The sequence below is a fragment of the Helobdella robusta genome (genome assembly GCF_000326865.2).
Source record: "Helobdella robusta unplaced genomic scaffold HELROscaffold_28, whole genome shotgun sequence".
Classification (NCBI taxonomy): Eukaryota; Metazoa; Annelida; class Clitellata; order Rhynchobdellida; family Glossiphoniidae; genus Helobdella; species Helobdella robusta.
The window spans coordinates 984,972-1,005,121 of record NW_008704435.1 but is presented as its reverse complement, the minus strand read 5'-3'; the positions used below and the strand labels follow the sequence as shown (position 1 = coordinate 1,005,121).

At 32.4% G+C, this 20,150-nt stretch overlaps 2 protein-coding genes across 2 annotated transcripts; both read left to right on the top strand.

Annotated features, from left to right (window-relative positions):
- The first annotated feature begins 1,801 nt into the window (after positions 1-1,801).
- Positions 1,802-9,067, top strand: HELRODRAFT_185664 (hypothetical protein). The gene is given in 12 exon segments (XM_009020505.1): positions 1,802-1,932; positions 3,841-4,002; positions 4,171-4,494; positions 4,645-4,785; positions 5,062-5,127; positions 5,258-5,443; positions 5,682-5,857; positions 7,822-7,900; positions 8,168-8,313; positions 8,438-8,571; positions 8,701-8,804; positions 8,806-9,067. 11 exon segments carry the CDS (start codon positions 1,864-1,866, stop codon positions 8,739-8,741), a joined length of 1,524 nt encoding a protein of 507 aa, XP_009018753.1. The 5' UTR covers positions 1,802-1,863; the 3' UTR covers positions 8,742-8,804; positions 8,806-9,067.
- Positions 9,068-17,515: 8,448 nt separating this feature from the next.
- Positions 17,516-18,975, top strand: HELRODRAFT_173933 (hypothetical protein; the record flags this gene model as incomplete). The annotated part of the gene is made up of 3 exons (XM_009020504.1): positions 17,516-17,873; positions 18,021-18,197; positions 18,740-18,975. The coding sequence occupies 3 exons, from the start codon at positions 17,516-17,518 to the stop codon at positions 18,973-18,975; spliced, it is 771 nt and encodes a 256-aa protein (XP_009018752.1).
- Between the last annotated feature and the right edge of the window lie 1,175 nt (positions 18,976-20,150).

Here is a 20,150-nt window from a genome sequence, read left to right as displayed (position 1 = left end):
GAACCAGACATGAGTGAGAATAATTGTTTTCGTTTTCGGCTAAAATAGTTCCCCTTGTATTATACGACGCAAGATTTGTTATATTACGCAAAATTCTCATTTTAAACTTTTCATACTAAGTGATGCAATTTTTAAATTTAGTCGTTCAAATTTGGTTTCTAATAAAAGTAATAATTAATGATAGAAAATTAATTTCAGGCGTGCCAAAAAAAGAAACCGACGAACTGGCATCTGCCAGGAAAAATGAAACATCTACTGAAGTATTCACTTTTATAATCTAAACATAATATTTTTTATTAGCGCATTGTACACAGTTTAATTAGACGTGTTAACCATTTGCAGGATTTACAGTTTGACATTGACATTGAGGAAAATCAGAAAAATAGAGACAAGTCAATTCCAATGAGGCAAATGAAATCGCAAATGGGCAAGTTGAACCAAGCAGAATTTAGAAGAAGCAGAGGTTTTCAAGGGGCAGCCTCCCCAGCCAATCAACGTCTTGCCGATGTTATGATCAACATGAAGAACCAGAGTACTTCGACGTCGGACATCAACAAAGTCCCCAATTCTCCAGATGACATCGAGTCACCAGTTTGGGAGAACGCTCCTTCGCAATGGGTCTGACTGACGTTTCAATTTAATCAGATTGCTATCATTTGCCATTTTATTATAATTTAACCTTTGCATGTAACTTTCAATTATGCCATTTACGACACTAGTTAATCAGTTTATATGTGAATATGTAGGCGGAAATTTTTTCTAATATTGTTTCATTGATGAACCGACTTATTAGCATTGAAAACATACTGCTGATAAATGTTAACGCCGATAGAATGAATAAAACCAATCTTGAATTTAATCGTAAATTTCCCTTTATTTTAATATACTTTTAAAATTTCAACAGTTATTAAATCCTTTATTTGTGACTTTACATCATGAAAAAATATTTTATCCACACAAGACCAGTTGCAATCAAAAAATTGTACACATTCCTATTTCACAGTCCTCGTTCTGCGCGAACAGCATTAAATCTCAATCCATTCGCTAAACAGCCTTTTGGAGGTGTTTTCAGAAACTTTCCGATGATAACGAAGAAATTTAATAAACCAAAGAAGAACTTAAATATTATGAGACAACGTAAGAAACATTGGTGTAATGATAAGTTCAGCACATTATAAGAATGTTAACAATATTGTCCAGTTAAAACTGAACTGTTAAAAAACAAATAATTAATCGGAGCTCGTTGCACTGAAAAATCCATAATAGAAAAATAACATGTGACTGCTATACATAAATGGAATAAAAAGGCATAGTTTTTAAAGAATCTCTTGACGCAAATGTGTGTGCTAAGTAACGTGTAAATAAAAACTTTGCGCATAAAATCATTCTTTTATAACATACACTTTAGAAGCCTTCATACTCAAACTCAATAAAAAACATATTACAATATTAAAACCATATAGGACTTAAAATGAAACACTGTAATTTTGTAATAATACTGTAATAATACACGGGTGGTTTATATGAACAATGTATATATATATATATTATATATATATATATATTTATATATATATATATATATATATATATATTATATATATATATATATATATATATATGTATATATATATATTATGCGTCTGCCATATCCATATTATATATATCCATGGCCCATTAACATTAAGTATTTTTGGAGCTTTTAAAACTGTAGTTGTTCTTTGTTGTTACAGACCACAGACTATATATAAATCACCTTCTTTGCCAGCTTCACTTATTAACTTGCATTATCGCTAGTTTGTTTTGGATTCGGTTTTAAATTCGACTGAACGGAATAAAACAAGTGATAAAATAAAGATTAAAATGGCGACTATTGACGATTTGTACGGGTATTCAGCTCAGTTGGATGGCGCAAAGGACAAAATTAGTCAAGTTTGTGATTACTTATTTATTGATTAAAAATTAATTAATTTAATTAATTTTAAAATAATATTTAATTTTAAAGAATTATTTTATCATATGCTTTTTTAAATTAGTAAAAATTAGTTATCCTGCGTTGGTGCATGAAGTTAGCTAAAAATTTTAGCGCAAAGATTTCATTATGCATAAAATGATAAAACTTTTAATAACTTGCTAAATTATACTTTTAATGATAATCTAGCTAGCCTAGCCTAGCGCCTGTGAATTTTTCAGACTTGTCTAAAAATCTAAATTCTAAAGTTAACAAACGTTCCCTAATCGCTAACCCTAACCCTGACACTAACCAACCCACAATTTATTTACTAAATATCATCATAAGCTTAAAATTATTTTTTGTTTCTTAAAAACATTTAATTTACTTTACTTTTAGTAGATGTGTGAAGTTATCCAAGGATTTCAATGTGAACACTAAATAATAAAATTCAAATAACTCGCAAAGTAATAATCTAGGGCCTGTGAAATTTTCAGGGTTTATTAACAACATGTATGAGTACTTTTTGTGGAAATTGCGAGTTCATGTGTGAATGGTGCAAATTTTATTAATTTCTCAAGCAAATTTTTTTCATAAAAATTTTTAAAGATTTAGTGTGAGAAAGCAAAGAAGATGGTATTTACTGAATAAAAATTCAACTAATTATTATCTAGGACAGTGGTGCATGCACAGCATCCGGCCTGCAGGCTTTCTTTTTGTGACCTGCGGCATGTTTTTTTTCAAATAAAAAATTTAAACACAATTTCTTTTAATTTTTTTTAAACATCAGATCCATATAAATCTCAATTTAAAAATTGGAATGTTTTAGAATTTTTTAAAGGATTACAGAGATTTTTGAAATTTAAAGAAAAATGTATTTATGTGTGCCATTATGTTTGAAAGTACATACATATGTGGGCAGACATATTCATAAGTCGAAACAAAGAAACAAACTGCCTGATGAACATTAAGAAAACTGTCTGATAAACATTTAGAAGCTGTGTTGAAGATTTCAAGAAGCACAAATGAGTCAGGTGTAAAAAAATTAGTTAACAAATGCCAATCACAGTCATCTCATTAGAATGGTCGATAGTAACGATTAGTTGCGGCCCATGCAGGCTCTATGTTTTTGTCAATTTGGCTCTTCACTAAAAAAGGTTGTGCACCCCTAATCTACGGCCTGTCAGTTTTCAAGTTTATAACAATAACATTTTCATGAATATATGGTTGAAATTTGATTTAATTCTGTAGTGTCTTCTTCCAACCATCAACCTCTACAAAACCGTCAAACCAGGTGTTGGTAATAATTTGATCATCTGCGACACACCATTCAATCAACTTTTCTCCTTTTTCGTTTCTTTCACCTATCCCATGAGGAACAACCACATCTTGTATTTTTTCTGAGCCAACTTTTGCATTCAGGTCACCCATCATAATAACAGCTTCTTGAGATTTACATGTTTTTAAAGTATCATCAAGACCATTGTGCAAAGCATCAAGATCTTCTTCACTGCTTTCAGACATTGGCGCATAAACTTGAATAACAGCTAGGTTGAATAGTTTTGCATGTATTTTGACCAACAAAACTTTATCCGACACTGCCCAGGAACCTTCTAAATTTTTTGACATTTTTTTTGTTCAAAAGTACACCTACCTATTGTGTTTGCGTGAACCTCCTCCAGAGTAGATAAATTAAAGATAAATGTTTTTGATTAAAACAAGTGTAGCTTTCTTTAAATGCACTTTAAATTTGTTCTAGTCAAGGATATCAATATGAGCGTTAATTGACAGTCTGGGAAAAAATGTTAAATGCCTTTAAAAAAAATTTGAATTGATTTATTTTGGAGTGCAATGAATGATTGTAGAATGTTCTTTTCATCTTGTCGCAGCACACAGATGTGTACAAATCAATACTGAAGGGTTTTGAAGGGACATCAAATGAGAAGAGATTGTCATCTCAGCTGGCTGCCAAGTACTTCAAACATTTCACACAATTTGCTGAAGAAACTTTGGAATCCATGTTTGACTTGTGCGAAGACTCAGATGTTACAGTGAGTAAGATGTTTATGAATTTAAAAATTTTGAAATTTTCAATTTATTTTGAAAATGAATTTTGAAAACTGCATATTAATTCAATCCAAACACTTTTAAAAATTTGTATTCTTAGAACTTTGTCTGATATTCTTCATATATTTTAGTTATCTGATACACTCTTCAAGGTTCGCAAGCAAGCCATAAAAGACCTGACAGTTATATGCAAAGTAACTTCAAAGAACTGCCAGAAGGTGGCTGACATCTTGGTGCAACTCTTGCAAAGTTCTGATAACCTGGAGGTGAGTCTCGTTCAGATGTCTCTCATGTCTCTCCTGAGGTTGGACACGAAGGCCACCCTGGCCGGTGTGTTTGGACAGATCATGCTCGGTGATGAGGTGGTGCGCGAGAAGGCTATCTCGTTTCTGGTTACCAAGTGCAAGGTCATGGTCAGCGAAGAAATACTAAGCAAGGATGGAGCAGAGGAGTTTCTGATCACTCAGTCCAAGAAGGTTTGAAATTTGATTGCAGTTTCAAAGTGACATTTGGAAAAACTTTTTGAAACTAATATAGTTATGCATATAAAATATATACGACAATGATTCTGATGAATTTGTTTGATTTTAAATTGTGGTGGGTGACCTTGATTGATGATTGAACAGGTGATGGAGGATGTGACGGGTGAAGAATTTGTGAGTTTCATGAAGGTCCTCTCATCACTCCCAAGCTTGTCATCACTGCAAGGCAGGCAACAACTGCTCGACATCATAGCCGATCAGATTGATCTCAATGCCAAAGTTGATGTAATTCATCCTCTTCCATATTTTACATAACTACAATATTTTTTTTATTTAAATTATAAATATATTTATTTAATTGAAATTTGGCTACTTTTTTTTAAATGCCTTAAACCTCGTACATATTTTGTATTTTGTTTTATTGTTTGAAAACTCGTGAGTTAAATAATATTCAGACTTTCATTTCAATCGAAACATTCATTTATGAGTACAGACAGTCGTAAACCACCACACATTAACCTTGTTTATATATATATTATATATCATGCATATTCCAACTAGGTGACAGATCCAGACAACTTGAACTGCTTGATGCAGTGTGTCGAACAGGCTTCTCACCTCTTCTCTGTTAGTGTCCTTCAGTTCATCACTTTGCTTATTTTATTTCAATCCTCTTTTAAATCAACACTGGAACATGATGTTTTATTAAATTTATTTAGTTTTATTTAATAAATTTTGTTTTTTTTTTCGTTTGCAGAAGAACGTTCACTCAAATAGATTTGTGCAGCACATGTGTTTGAACGTGATGCCACAAGTTAATGACAAATCCATGCCAGCTGATATGCTGCTGAATGTCTTCAAGTTGCTGGCTGACATGTCTGTCTATTGCACATCACTGAACGATGCCGATGCTTGTGTCAAGTGTATCTACGATCATCTAATTGTTAGTTCGTTCAGACTTTGCTAGCAAATTTATAACCACCATTCATAATGTATCTGTTTATTTTAATTAGTAAAATACTAATTCTATTGGTCAATTATGATTCGTTCTTGTAAATGAATAGCAGGTAGATTTAATATTTTGTTATAAAATTTATTGTTATTTTTTTGAACTGCTTATTATTTAATAATGCTTTAATGAATTGAAAAGTTGAACAATATTGTTTGCCACTGAATGACAGACTTACATGCCTCAAGCCCCCAGCAACCAGACAGCTGGTGACACAAACAACTTCCCCAAGTTTGAGTTCTCGTACGTCGAGTGTCTCATGTTTGCATTCCACCAGCTGGCCAGACTGCATCGCAACTTCCTCACATCTGACCAACATGCTGATCGACTGAAGGACTTCAGAGCAAGGTCAGGATGGCATTTATTTCTTTGAGATTTCTTTGTTTGTTTTCTACGTAGCACGTGTTTTTGACTCTCGTGTACTCACATTTTTCCTTGTTAATAATCATTTTTGTTGCAAATTATATATTTTTACATTATTTTGTTGTCTGGAATTCAATTTTTTAATATTCATAAGTGGAGTTACCCCGTTTCGGTCACTCCTGTTAGGATCGGCTGACTATGGCTGACGACAAGATTAAAACAAGAAGTGATAGAGCTTTAAAATCTGCTCTCTTTGATGCTAAATGTTGCCTATGCAACAATAATTTTAATGCCAATTTACCAGAGAATTTTACACAAATGTCAAACGATTTTAAAAACCTAAAATGCATTTGTGATGGCTGTGCTAATCTGCTGGATGGATTTTGTTGTCTCAACCAACCTGTTATTGTTAAAAATGATATCAGTGAAGAAATCCGTTCTGACATCAAAATATTATCAGATGTCACAATTGCTCTCACGTATGATATCCATGCTCTGAATCGCACCGTCAGTTTTAACAGCCAACCTAATGAACTTGATTTATTCGTGGAATCAATTGATGGTTTCAGAACTGAAGTCAAAAAGTCATGGTCTGGTTTTGTCAAAGGGGTATCGGATCTGTTAGCAGTGATCTCAAATCTGTTAAGCGAACCTTTAATGTCGCTAATGAACGCATGGAAAAAAGAATGGGAACTTTGTCACTTTCTATCTTGCCCAGAACTGATGCAAAGGAAAGAAACATTTTTTTATCGGCCTGTAAATAGCTGACAGGGCGATCTTTTTAAGGCGAATGATTCTTAAAAAGTACCGAAGCTGGCCTCCACGTCCTTGTCATTGTTAAATTTGTCAATCCTGCTGTTGAAATAAAGGTGATGTCAACAATTCGTAATGTCAAATCACTTGACGGCGATCTTAGCAAGACCAGGCTTAGTCATGATTTAACTTAGGAGCAGCGCACTGAATTGCACGGTCTTACTGCTGATGCCAAGTGCAAGGAAGCTGGCGATCGGCATTTGTTGTACCGGGTCAGGGGAGCAGTTGGTCGATGGAAAAAAGTAAAACTCCCAAAGACTCCCTTAAAGTTGAGTTAAACTTTGGTTTACTCAACATCAGGTCAATTCTTTCTAGCCTAAATGTCATTTATGAACTGCTTTCTAGTGGTTCAGATATTTTTTTTGACTAAAACGTGGCATGGTGCTTATGAAGACCCTTCTTTTCAGTTGGCCATGCCTCCAGGTTTCATATTCAGGGCTAGAAAAATAGATTTCCCACTTTTTTCCACTTTTGAATTTATAGTAGTAGAATTGACTCATAAGCATAAAAATTATTTTGTTTGGTATTTATAGACCTGGTTCTAAACTTGTCTCGCCATTATTTTCTTGTGAAATTGTCGTCTCTCTTGGAACATATATGCACTCTCGTTGACTTTCTTTCTGGTTATCGCAGGTGACTTCAATGTTCACGTTGAGCGAGCTGATGATGTCAAGTTTATCCGAAATTTTTGAATCGTTTTATTTGATTGATGTTATGAATCAGCCTACTCATAATGCTGATGATCTGCCTGGTCATGACTATTTACACTGGCATTCAACATGTTTTTAATAGTAATAATCATTATGTGGTAAGAGCACTTGTGAGTTCTTTTTACATGTCAACCTGGCAGACTAGAGAACTATATTTTTTATTTATCGTTTAAATAAGCCAGCCTGCCTTCTAATTTTTAAAACCATAACCCAAAGAATTATTTTTGAAATGTTTTACTGAATTGTTTCATTTTTTGTACAGTTGGTAAACATGTTTGCTAATTGAGCTGATGAAACTTTACTATTTAATACTATATTGAATATTAAAACATAATGACATGCATTAATGTAATGTAGAATAATTTCAGCAATGTGATAATTAGTGTGATTAACTTGAATTGACGTAATATGTTTTGAATTGGACAGGTTGCAGTACTTCGCGAGAGGCGTGCAGGCCTACATCAAGTCGCTGAAGAGTGCTCAACCGACAGACAGCAATCATGATGTAGGCTCACCTCCGTTATCTTTATGTTTATATCATACATTTTTCACAACACACTTCTTTGATTGTATCTGGCTTACATTATTTAAATGGGTATATGTGGGTAAGCAGTCGATTGATTGATTGATCGATTGATTGATCGAGCGATTGATCGAGCGATTAATCAAGCGATTAATCGATTGATTGATTGATCGAGCGATTGATCAAGCGATTGATCAAGCGATTAATTGATAAATTTTATTTCTTGCATGAAAATATTATTTGTTCTAGGTGAAGAAGTTAGCTCTGAAGACGACGATGAACATCAACACACTGATCAAGGACCTCTTCCACAATCCTCCATCCTACAAAGCCTCCATCACTTTATCGTACAAGGAGGATGCTGCCGCTGACCAATCAGACAGCAACAGACAGGGGTATGCATCTGTTCTTCGGCTTTCATTTTATGTCATTTGTGATTAATTTTTATGCCAACTTCGTGGCGATTTTCTGAACTGTGATGTTTTCTTGGTTACGATCATGCTTCCATTGAATACTCAGGTTGAAGAGGCAAGCAGCGCCGGCAGTGACCACATCATCTTCATCCACTTCATTCTCTGGGGTGCAGTCGAAGAGGGTTCGAACAGAACAGGCCAGATACGCCCCACCCGGTGGCAAGTTCAGCAGAAATCCAGGTTGCAATTTCTTGACCGAATGTATTAAACTTCGTTTGTCTGTAATTTTTATAAATGCATAAAAGATCAAGTATAATTTTTGAGTTTTTGAATATTCGAGTTTATGAGTTTTTGAATTTCATTTCACAGACCTCAACAGAAATGTTGCTTCTTCGCGAAAAGCATGGTGATGCATGGAAGAGATCGTAAATAAATAAATTGAATGGGACAGAAATTATTTTACAGATGTATGGATTGATTGTTTGATTGGTTGGTTGGTTGTTTGGTTGGTTGATGGACTTATTGGATCGGATTGTTGATTGATGATGTCTGTCTGGCCTGCATGCAAGCACGAGGTCGGATAAATGACATTAGCAAATATTTACTGAATTTATTAACACCAACTGGTTGAATTCAGAAACAAATTTATTATAATGTAGTTGGTGTCATTTTTTTATTTGTTCATATTTGTTCAACTCATAACTTTTAGATGGCTAACAAGCAATGATACATTTTGCATTTGTTTTTACGCGTTTTTCATTCCAATGCCACCTTTCTCCACCAATCTGCTGGCTACTGTCTCCAAATCACTCCCTCTCGTGATCTTCCTCTGAGGACTCTGCCATTATTTCTTGGAAACAGGACAGTCTGTAATAGAAGATAAGTATCTGGATAGGTGCTCAAAGTGGAATATTTTAGATTTATTAGAATAAAAATGACGTACAGTTATTAGACATAGTTTGGTCTCGAAAGTAAAAAAATGAAGCAGGTGCCGATAATGTTTCAAAAACAAATTAATGTTTTAATAATACGATTTCAATTATGATGTATTTCTTAAAAACCCTAAAACTTAGTTGCCTGACTATAGGTATAGATGATTAATAGTTTTCTATAACTATGCTTATGCTTCAGACCTAGTTTTGTTGGAATATCATGATGTTAATAGCATAATGTTATAAGGTAAAACTGTCTCAATAAAGCTGTTGCTTTCGAGAATTGAAATGATGGACATATTTAAAAGAAACAATCTAAATGGAAAAAATTTGTTATGGGTAAAATCTACAGCGTAGTTTATCCGCCTAAATTGAAAGTTTTTATTGGTATAAACTTTTTATAATGTCAACACTTTAAGGGCATAAACGCATTGAGAAGACATGAAACATTTTGTTGAGATAGTTTCCTTGGTAGATGTTCAACAATTTTGATGGTAGTCATATTGATCGCATGACTGGCCAAGTTATTTCCATTTTAGAATAAAAAATTGAAAAAATACCTTGACAAGTATATTTCATCAGAACAATGAATCCATTAGAACATCCAATTTAGAATAAAAATTTGAAAAAATACCTTGACAACTATATTTCATCAGAACAATGCTTTCTTCGCATTTAAAACAATGGGAAGCTAGTGGCATTGTACGTCTATACAATATAACATAAACTATTGTTCGTAAAAAAAATGCTCCAATTAAAAAGTTTTCAAAAGTTATTCATAAAAAATTATGTTTGCAACGAAGACGATTAATTAATTTGTTTTTATTAAAATGTTGAATTATTTCTGCGCAATATTAATGAAACAAATTTTGAGTTAGTTTAACTCAACTCCCTTGTCATTTTATTCAAGAGAAATTTTATAACCAACCTTTTTGCAGCTCCCATTAATGCACTTCATCACAGTTTAATGATGCGAAACTTCGTTCTGTCCTTTACCGAAAAAACGTTCATACAAAACAACTACAAAATTACATTCAATCAGTTTATAAAGCGCTTACGCTTATGTAAAAAATGATTCTAGAAAAAAGGTCAACCAACAGTTGGCTGTTTAATTTCTGCAACCATTTATATTTTCTGAAGTATCTTTCAAATTTATCTAAATAAAATCTAACATAATCTTTCTAGAATATATTATCTATAGAGTTTTTTGTTGTATAGAAGTTCAGTCAGTCAGTCAGTCAGTCAGTCAGTCAGTCAGTCAGTCAGTCAGTCAGTCAGTCAGTCAGTCAGTCAGTCAGTCAGTCAGTCAGTCAGTCAGTCAGTCAGTCAGTCAGTCAGTCAGTCAGTCAGTCAGTCAGTCAGTCAGTCAGTCAGTCAGTCAGTCAGTCAGTCAGTCAGTCAGTCAGTCAGTCAGTCAGTCAGTCAGTCAGTCAGTCAGTCAGTCAGCAGTCAGTCAGTCAGTCAGTCAGTCAGCAGTCAGTCAGTCAGTCAGTCAGCAGTCAGTCAGTCAGTCAACCAACCCACCAACCAATTAATCAATTAGTTTGTAAAGCGCTATTTTAGCTATGTTCAACAGCGCTTCGCAATGGATTTTGCAAACGATGGGTCGAAGTGAGAACTAGAAGAAAATCATAAACCGGGGCGTTTAGGTTCAATTAACACATCTGATAAGTAATTAGGAAATAACTTAGACTGAGACTTGTACTTTAATGTGCAGATCTTCAAAATTATTTTGTATTTTAAAGGCAACCAGTGCAAGAGAACAAGATATGGAGATGTATATGAGAAAAGAGAAGGACACGAGCAACCAGGCGAGCAGCTCGCTTTAAGAAATTCCGACTGTATTTATTAAAAATAGTTGATTAATTACATTTCAAGATCATTTTAAATTAATTTTTTGCAATACGTTCATTTTAATTTTTTACAAACACCCTACTTTTTTGACAAAAATCGACTAAGATGATATTTTTCGTGACTGAAAAAGTAGTTAGAATAGCTATAAAGTTTTTTTAGTTCATTTTATTTTTCTTATGAATTTTCTAACCGGGCAATGTGTAATTTAAATATCAAATTATTTTTAATTAAAATTAGTAGTTATCTACACACATTTTTAAAAGACAGCTTAAATAATTATTTTTTTTTAAATTTAGAATCAATAATTTGCACGCTCCTTTGTGTGCTATAACTTGTTTTCGTGCTTTCCAAATATATACAACTGAGTTATGCTCACGTGTGCTAGTTCACCTAAACGTTGGAAAGTTGGTGCTCTCAATGATTATAAATTTTGTCATTTTTTTACAGTAAATAACAACTAAACTAAGTTGTTATGAAAAGGCAAATATATCACAAATGTCTACCCATATTATGATTTCGTATGATTAATAAATTACGTTATTTGTTTGTTTGTTTGTTTGTTTGTTTGTGCAGTTTAACGGCGTTTCAGCACAACTGGCTATCTTTACGCCCTTTGTTCCTTTTCTATAAATGCGTTTTGTTGTTTTAAAACTTTTGAGAAATTATTTTTAAATTCTATTAAAAATTTGTATTTCCTGAAGGAATGATATTAGATTATTGATTTTATCTCTGGAAAAATTTTTTTCTACTTCTGAAGGGATGTCATGTCGTTTCCTACTATTATTGTGACTATTACATTTGACCAAAATGTGATGGATAGTTAGTTTTTCGTTACAAGAGTTGCATGTAGGCGAATTTGTTTTGTTGAGAATCCAGGAATGAGTCAAACTTGAATGGCCTATTTTTAATCTGTTGATAATTTACGTTTTAAACCTTTAAATTCATTTTTTTGGCTGAGAAATGGTGTGGATAATTTAAGAAAGTTTGATGTTTGGTTCCATTCAAGTTGCCATTTCTCCACTGAAACCTTTTTTGTCCAAAATCTTAAATCATTGTGTGGGATGGGAAGATTTGATATTGGAATATTGTGAGCTTGTGATGCCAGTTGATCGACTTCCTCATTACCCTGAATTCTTATGTGACTGGGTATCCATATCAGAGTTATTTTCTTACCATTGTTATCATTTAAGTTATCATGTATCCTGTTTTGCGTTTGAATAATAAGGTTGTGTTGAGGTCTATATTGTTTAAGCACCGTAACTGTTGATAATGAATCTGAAAATATCATGAAATTTTTACTATTGGATTTAGATATGAAGTTTATTGGCATCTGAATGGCATTGATTTCTGCTGTGAAGATTGAAGCATGGTTTGGAAGATGTTGCATGATTTTGTTTATGCATTTTTGTTGTCTGTAGACTACTACTGCTGCTGTAGTTGATATTCATTTTTTTGAGCCATCAGTATATATTTCAATTGAATTGGGATTCTCTTGAATTTTTTCTTTGAATAACATTTTTGCTAAGTTTTTGTCTTTTTCTATTTTTACTATACTGGTATCAATATCTGCATGTAGCAACAGCCAGGGAGGAATCTTATAATCCATCTCTTTAACAATTTTTGTTTTTTTCATGTTCTTTGATGTATTCATTTATTCTTGTTTGAAAAGTTTGAATAGATTTGGATTTAATGTGACATATTTTATCGATATATTTATAATTTGGATTTTCTGGTTGCGATCTCAGTTTTAGATAGTAATTCGATGCTAATTTTTGATGTCTATAAGATATGGGCATTTCCCCTGAGAGAACATGTAGACTGCTAGATGGAGATGTTTTGTATGCTCCCAAAACTCTTCTTAATGACTCGTTGATTATTGGTTGAAGAATTTTGAGATATGATTTCCTTGTTGATCCATAAACTGGGCTAGCGTAGTCTATTATTGATCTTATCGTTGTCTGGTAAATTGTCATCAAAAGCATTTGATCTGCTCCCCAAGTATGATGAGATAAAACTTTGATCAGGTTGAGTGCTTTTAGACATTTTTTTTGTCGCTTGAATATGAGGAATGAAATTAAGTTTATCATCGATTATGATTCCCAAATATTTATATTGCTGGGTGAAATCTATGAAATTTTCTTGAAATTTTAATTTGGGGTAGATCTTGTTTCGTTATTTTGAAAAAAGTATGGCTTTTATTTTGGTTTCTGAAAATTTAATTCCATTTTCTATTGCCCATTTTTCTAAGGTTTTCAAAAATGTGTTTATTTCCCCTTGCATTTTGCTAATATCTTTATTTCTAAATGTTATTGTTAAATCATTCATATACAGTGAAGTTATTGCTCTTTTTGGAATTATATTTGTTATGTTATCTAAAAGTAAACAAAAAAGTTTTGGTGACAAAATGCTTCCTTGTGGAATACCTAGATCTGGATACTTTTTTTCAGAAAATGTGTTGTTAAATTTTACCTGAAAGGATCGATCCGTCAAGAAATTTTGAATAAACCTAGGGAGGAGTCCTCGTAAACCAATTTGATGTATCTTTTTCATAATTCCATAGTTCCAAGCTCTATCATAGGCTTTCTCTATGTCTAAAAATATTGTTATGACTTGTTCGTTATTGTTTAATGCTTGTCTTACCAATGTTTCAAGCAGTAGTAGGTTATCTAATGTGGATCTTCCTTTGGTTCCTCCACACTGTGAATTTGATATTATTTTATTAATTTTGAGATACCAATCTTGTCTTGTATTAATTATTTTTTCCATTATTTTGCAGGTGCAACAAGTTAATGATATCGGTCTGTAATTTTCAGGTTGAAGTTAGGATTTGTTTGGTTTATTTATTGGAATTATTATTGCGTGACGCCATATATTTGGAAAACTTGTATTATGCCAAATATAGTTATAAATTCTTAGAAGTATCATCAGCGCATTTTGTGGTAAGTTTTTGAGCATCTTGTAAGTTATTAGATCTGGTCCCGGAGAGGAATCTTTGCTATTGTTGATTTCATACATAATTTCTTTCATAGTTATTGAGGTATCATATGGTTCTAAATTATTTGAATTAAAATCTAAAGTTTTACTTTCTTCTACTGACTTGATCGTTGCAAAATTACTGTTTAGATTTTTTGAATTTCGTTGAAAATTGATAGCCAAGATGTTTGATATTTCTTGGTCAGTTGTATACTCTTTACCATTGAGTGAAATGTGGCTGTTTTTATTAGTATTATTTTTATTTTTTAATTTTCTGATCATTTCCCAAACTTTATTTATAGATGTGATGGAATTGAGATTATTTATAAATGAGTTCCAAGATTTTAAATGCATTTTGCTTCTGTTTGATTGCATCTTTGCACTTCTCATTGTACCAAGTATTTAAAACTTTACCTTTTTTATTTTGAATAACTGGGGTAGTTTGTTTTATGACTTCTGATATGATTTCTATCCATCTGTTCATTGACTCATCATCAATTGTGTCAAAAGTTTTCATTTGTTCCTCTATCATGAATGTAAAACTACTCCAATCTGTTTTGTTGTAGTTAAGTCTTTTCAAATCTGAATTTGTGGGTTTATTTCTGATGGATATAATTATTGGGTAGTGATCACTGCCATGTAAGTCATGTTCTGCATCCCATTCAATATCTTCAAAGATAATTGGAGTTGTCATGACTAGATCAATTGTGGATGAAGCGTTTGTGTTTTCATGGTATCTTGTTGGTTGTGTTGGCTTAATCAGGCAAAGATCATTTTTTATTATTGTTTTTTCCAATTGCTTACCCTGAGAATTTGACTTTAGGCAGTTCCAAATTTTGTTGTGAGCATTAAAATCTCCAAGGAATATGAATGGTTTAGGAAACTGTTTTATTATTTGTTTTAAGTTTTGTGCTTTAATCAAAGAATTTGGCTGTATGTAACCATTGCATATTGTTATTGATTTGTTGTAGATTGTTATTCTTGCTGCTATGAAATGATTATCGATTTTTATATTAACGGGAGACTGTGTTATATTGTAATGAATATAAATTGATGTTCCAGCTGATGGATTTGTTTTTGTGGAGATAGCTGCTTTATGATAACCCATGTAGTTTTTCAATTTTATTTGTTTATCTTCAGTGTTTTTTGTTTCCTGGAGACAAATGATATGTGGATTGTGTTTAGAAATTAGGATTTGTAGTTCTGGTAAATTGTTTTTCATTCCTCTGATGTTCCGTTGAAGGATTTTGATTGTGTGGGAATTTTTATCTATTATTATGTCTTAAATAGGATTATTTGTTTTGGAGTTATTAATGAATCTTTTAGTGTCTGGTATTTCTTTTGTTTGTTTATTATAAGCCATGTAAGTTTATTTTTGGGAACGTTTTTCATTTTTACATTAATGTCATTTTTGTTAGAATCTTCCTCCGTATTTTCGCTAAGGCATTCATCACTTTTCGTGTTTTCATCGCTGGAAAACATATACGGATCTTTGTTTTCTTTACTTGTTTTATTATAGTTTTTATGGGATTTTATTTGTTGATCTAATTCTAATTTTTATGTTGTTTCTTGAGATATATCATCATCAGAAGTTTTTTTTTGTAGTTTTTGGTGGAATTTGATAAACAATTTATAAGATTGCATTGAATTTCTTTATCAATCATTGTTACTTTTTTTTATTATTTGAGATAACAAGGGTTTCTGTTGTTGACATATCTGACTTTTTGCTTGGTTATAAGATACATTATTTTCTGTTTTTCTTTTGAGTATTTCTTTTTCCAATTTAAATTTTGAACACTCTTTAGAGAAAGTTTCATGTTTATGTCCACAGTGATAACAATTTGGCTCATTTTGGCATGGTGCTTCCCATGTATGTTTGTGCCCTGTATTTCCACATCTTGAACAAATCAGATCTTTACTTCTGCAAATTTTATGGTGATGACCATACTTCTGACATTTAGTGCATCTTGTGGGTAATGGAATAAATTTGTCAATTTTTATTGAGTGGTAACATACTTTTATTTCTGAAGGAAGTTGAGAAGGTTTGAATGTTAGGATGAAGGTGTTAGTATTTATTTTTTGATTATTTTTAGTTATTTTTATATTAAAAATATCTATTACACCCTGCTTTTGTAATTCCTCTTTCATTTCTTCCTTTGAACAGTATCTGAAAATTGTAGTCCTAATAACTCCTTTACTTGTATTCAAAACTTTATGAGGATAGCACTTTACTTTTTCATTTATAATTGTATTAATTTTTAGTATTTTGTCTCGTTGCCTTTCATCTTTTATTTTACTTAAGATTCTGTTCTGTTGAATTTTAATGAAATTCAGTTCGCCTATATTGTTTTGGAAATATTTACTAATTTTGAAAATTGACATTTTTCTGAAGTCATGGCTGTTATCAGGGGATAGTGGTTCAATGACGAAAACCATTGGTCCGTCTAACTGAAGTAGTACCATGGTTGACGGTGAAAGAGCCCTCGTCTTCTCCTTCTTCTTGTGTGGCGCCAGCTTGACTGGCCCACCGGCACCTTCCGTTGAGTTGTAACGAAGCAAAATTCAACAATTTATATTAACTTAAACTTTTAAATGATTATAGAAAAAATACAAAAAAACTAGAAAATTAAAGTTCTTCCACCAAAAGAGAAAATTATTCTAATTCGGCACAAATAAACATGTTCGCCATATATCCAAATTACGTTATGTCAAACTTTATATCAGGAGTAAATATTTGAGTCTTTTGGATTGTAGAAATTTTGCTTTAATTTTCTGTAAACCTCAGATTGACAAGAAGTTGAAAATGTTCTTTAATGAAATTGTTTATAACAAAAAAGAATAGCACTTTAATACTTGGATGTGTTTATAGACAATAAATAATATTATTTCAAAATTTTTTAGTTTCATTAGGCAATTTGATGTTTATGTTTGAGAATTGAATATGATAACAAATTAGTTTTTATTAGAAAGTTTTATAGTATATATATATGGCTGAATAAGAAATAATTCTTCAAATATTTCCATTAAATTAAGACGGCAAAAAATTTGAAAAAAAATAATGAAAAATTGAGAGGAGCAAACACAAAACGTCTTAACTCGGCATTGTTCAAAGGCTGCGTGCCCATCTGGTGCAATGTTTTGTCTTGGGATTTTTAAAGTTGCGAGGAAAAACTTTTAAGAAAAGAGAAAAACTAACGCATGCAATGCGTACAAACACAAAATGTGACCTATGTCATTTTGCTGCTTGCATGCTTCCATATGAATCGTTGAAAAATAATTTTGAAAATAATTCACATTCAGGAAAATAAACATTATAAAATACGGTAGCTGAAAACAAAAAAATAACTATTTATCAGCCGATGTGTTATATTGGTTGGCAACATTCAGATCATAAGATAAGTTCTGTTGATAGAATTATATAGAACATGATGAGCAGAATATTTAGAAGCATTCCAAGTTCTTCGTTTGATTACGTCTCTCTAGTTATTTTTGTAGTTGCTTTGGTTGGTTATCACGGTTGGATATGCCAGGCCAGATGTTTCGTGAGACGTTTGAACTGCAAACAAAAAGATGAATGCTGTTGCGATGAGCCATCGATGCAAACTACATTCAACGACATACCATCCAGCAGAGCGTTTGTTTCATGTTCCTGGATTTGCTCCAACAACAGCCTGTGTCTGGCCTTCAATTTCAATCAGAATTTCAATACTTGTCAGTTGTTCTTTATTGATCGATTGAAATGTTTTCAAGAAATGGTTGGATGTCTCCACATGCATCGACCAGGTTAGACCGCTATCGTTTCTAGAATGCTTATTTTTCAAATATGCCACACGTAAGACCCAAATTATTATTTCGTTGATGGGTCTTCATATTCGATAAAAATGGCCGTTAATGATTTCCAGATTGATTAACAAACGAATAAAATGTTAGGTGTGTTCTATCGCAACCTGACTATAAACGCCGACGATCAAATCGTATCGCTTTATTTTGACGGGGTTCCTCAAAAGAGCCTGTCCTTCTGGAAGAACTACGCTGTATTTGATACTCATTTGATGGCTTTCGGTACCAAAGTTATTGCAGTTCGTGCTGCGAACCTGAATACTGGAAGTGAGCTATCTTGCTTTTGTATTTTTAGTTAACTAAAATCTGATAGCAAAAAATATTTTATATATATTTTATATGAAACAAAAACCTTTTGTATGCTATTAGTTTAGGTTTGCTTTTTAAAATGACTATTTTTTTTTAGAAAGTTTTAAAATTTAGTTAAAACGTAACTTGCAAATAATTGCCCCGCCAACATATGCTAAAGTGATGTAAATTTTACTTTTAAATGTTTTTATGGTTGTAGTCATTTCATGCTATCGTGATTTCATATCTCCATATTATCATGTTTTTGTGCCAATATGTTATATGTAATTCATATCGTTATCATGTTGATACGCTATCATGATATCTATAGCATTAAATAATCATTCTATTTGTTTCATCACGTTATCGTATTTGAACCAGGTCATCACGCCGCCCGTTTTATTGAAGCACTGACCAGCCATGCAATTGACCACACATCACTAGTTTTGTTTTATTGTATTTCTATTAATACCTGAAAATCTTGAAACAACAATTAAATAAATATTTATTTTTATATGCAGAGAGCATAGTAGCCTACAGTGATGATGGTTACATTCTAACCAACACAACGTGGAGATGTTCCTCTGCGATTCCAAAACTGGATTCCAAGAACAACAGCTGGTACGATGCCAACTACAATGATCAACGCTGGCCGCTTGCAATTAACCAAGATCCGAAATTTAATTTAAACGGAGCTCTAAAAATCTGGTCGGATAACTTTACCGATGCTTTCTGCAGGAAGAATATATGCGGCTAGCTTGTATTGGAAAAGATTTTGAGTGATGACAGGATGTTTTATAGTCTGGAAAAGTTATTCTCTAGCAATTTATAGCATGTTGCTAATAACTTTGTGTTTTTGTTCTGTGCATTATTTTGTTTTAAGAATGTGTAAAAAAAACTGTGATAAGAACACATTCGAAACGTTTACCAACATGAGAAACAATGCTTTTGTTTCAAAGTAATATTTTTTAACTAAAAAAGTTAAGAACGATATTTTTCAAAAAAATTAAAAAAATTTGTTTTAAGAGATTATTTTCGACAAAACAATGTCTCAGTTTTAAAATGGTATGTCATGTGTTGAAGAGAGCGAAGCCTGCCAGCCAATCAATCACACAGACATCTGATGAAAAATATTCACAGCATAGGTATGCCTCCTATGTGCGTGTTTTTAGTTGCCCGTCAATATTTCAATTCAACTATCAAACTCTGTTCATTCAGACAAATTCATAAAATATTCCAATAAAACCTCATTTAAAATTTAACTAATAAGCTGATCTGTCATACGTCAGATTAAAAAACAGTTTGTAACTTTTTTTCAAGTGCGTTTTTAAACAACATCCGCAAAATTAAATTTTTAATTTTCAAAAATATTCAGAATAAAAAATTTTGTTTTTTTTTTTCGTTTGTTTGCATATATGTATGTGTGTGTGTATGTATGTCTATTTAATGATCATGGCTGAGTCTCTCTGGGATCCACGTTGGTAGAGCCAAGCAAGCAGCTTCTCTAATTACTTTAGCAGATTTGAATAAAGAAAGTTAATCAAATGTATACTGTCAGGGTTCAGTGTAGCGCTATACGATTTAAATGGATAACCAGTAAACAAGTAATTAATATCTCGTGGCCGTGGTGATTTCAAGGTAAAAAACGTTTAAAAAAAGGTTGGTTAAAAAATATTGAACTGCTCTTCAAGGACAAATAATTATTAATAACTCAGTTTGCGTGAGTTATTAATAACTTGTCGCAATTTCTGAACATGGGAGTGATAGCGGCCAAACGGCTATAAAAGCACTGGGAAGGTCCCGTCAACAGGCTCAGAAATTCAGTTCAGGAGTTGTTGTCGTCGCGAGAGTTATCGTGGAGTCTCGGAAGTTGAAGTGGTAGATTCGTGAACTGGTGATTTGTGAAATATAGAGATTTATATATTTAATTAT

Excerpts from the sequence above, each read along its gene's own strand:
- HELRODRAFT_185664 (XM_009020505.1), top strand. The coding sequence starts at position 1,864 with ATGGCGACTATTGACGATTTGTACGGGTATTCAGCTCAGTTGGATGGC. Across the intron at positions 4,786-5,061 it reads ATCTCAATGCCAAAGTTGAT|GTGACAGATCCAGACAACTT; the intron begins GTAATTCATCCT and ends TATTCCAACTAG. Across the intron at positions 7,901-8,167 it reads CGACAGACAGCAATCATGAT|GTGAAGAAGTTAGCTCTGAA; the intron begins GTAGGCTCACCT and ends TATTTGTTCTAG.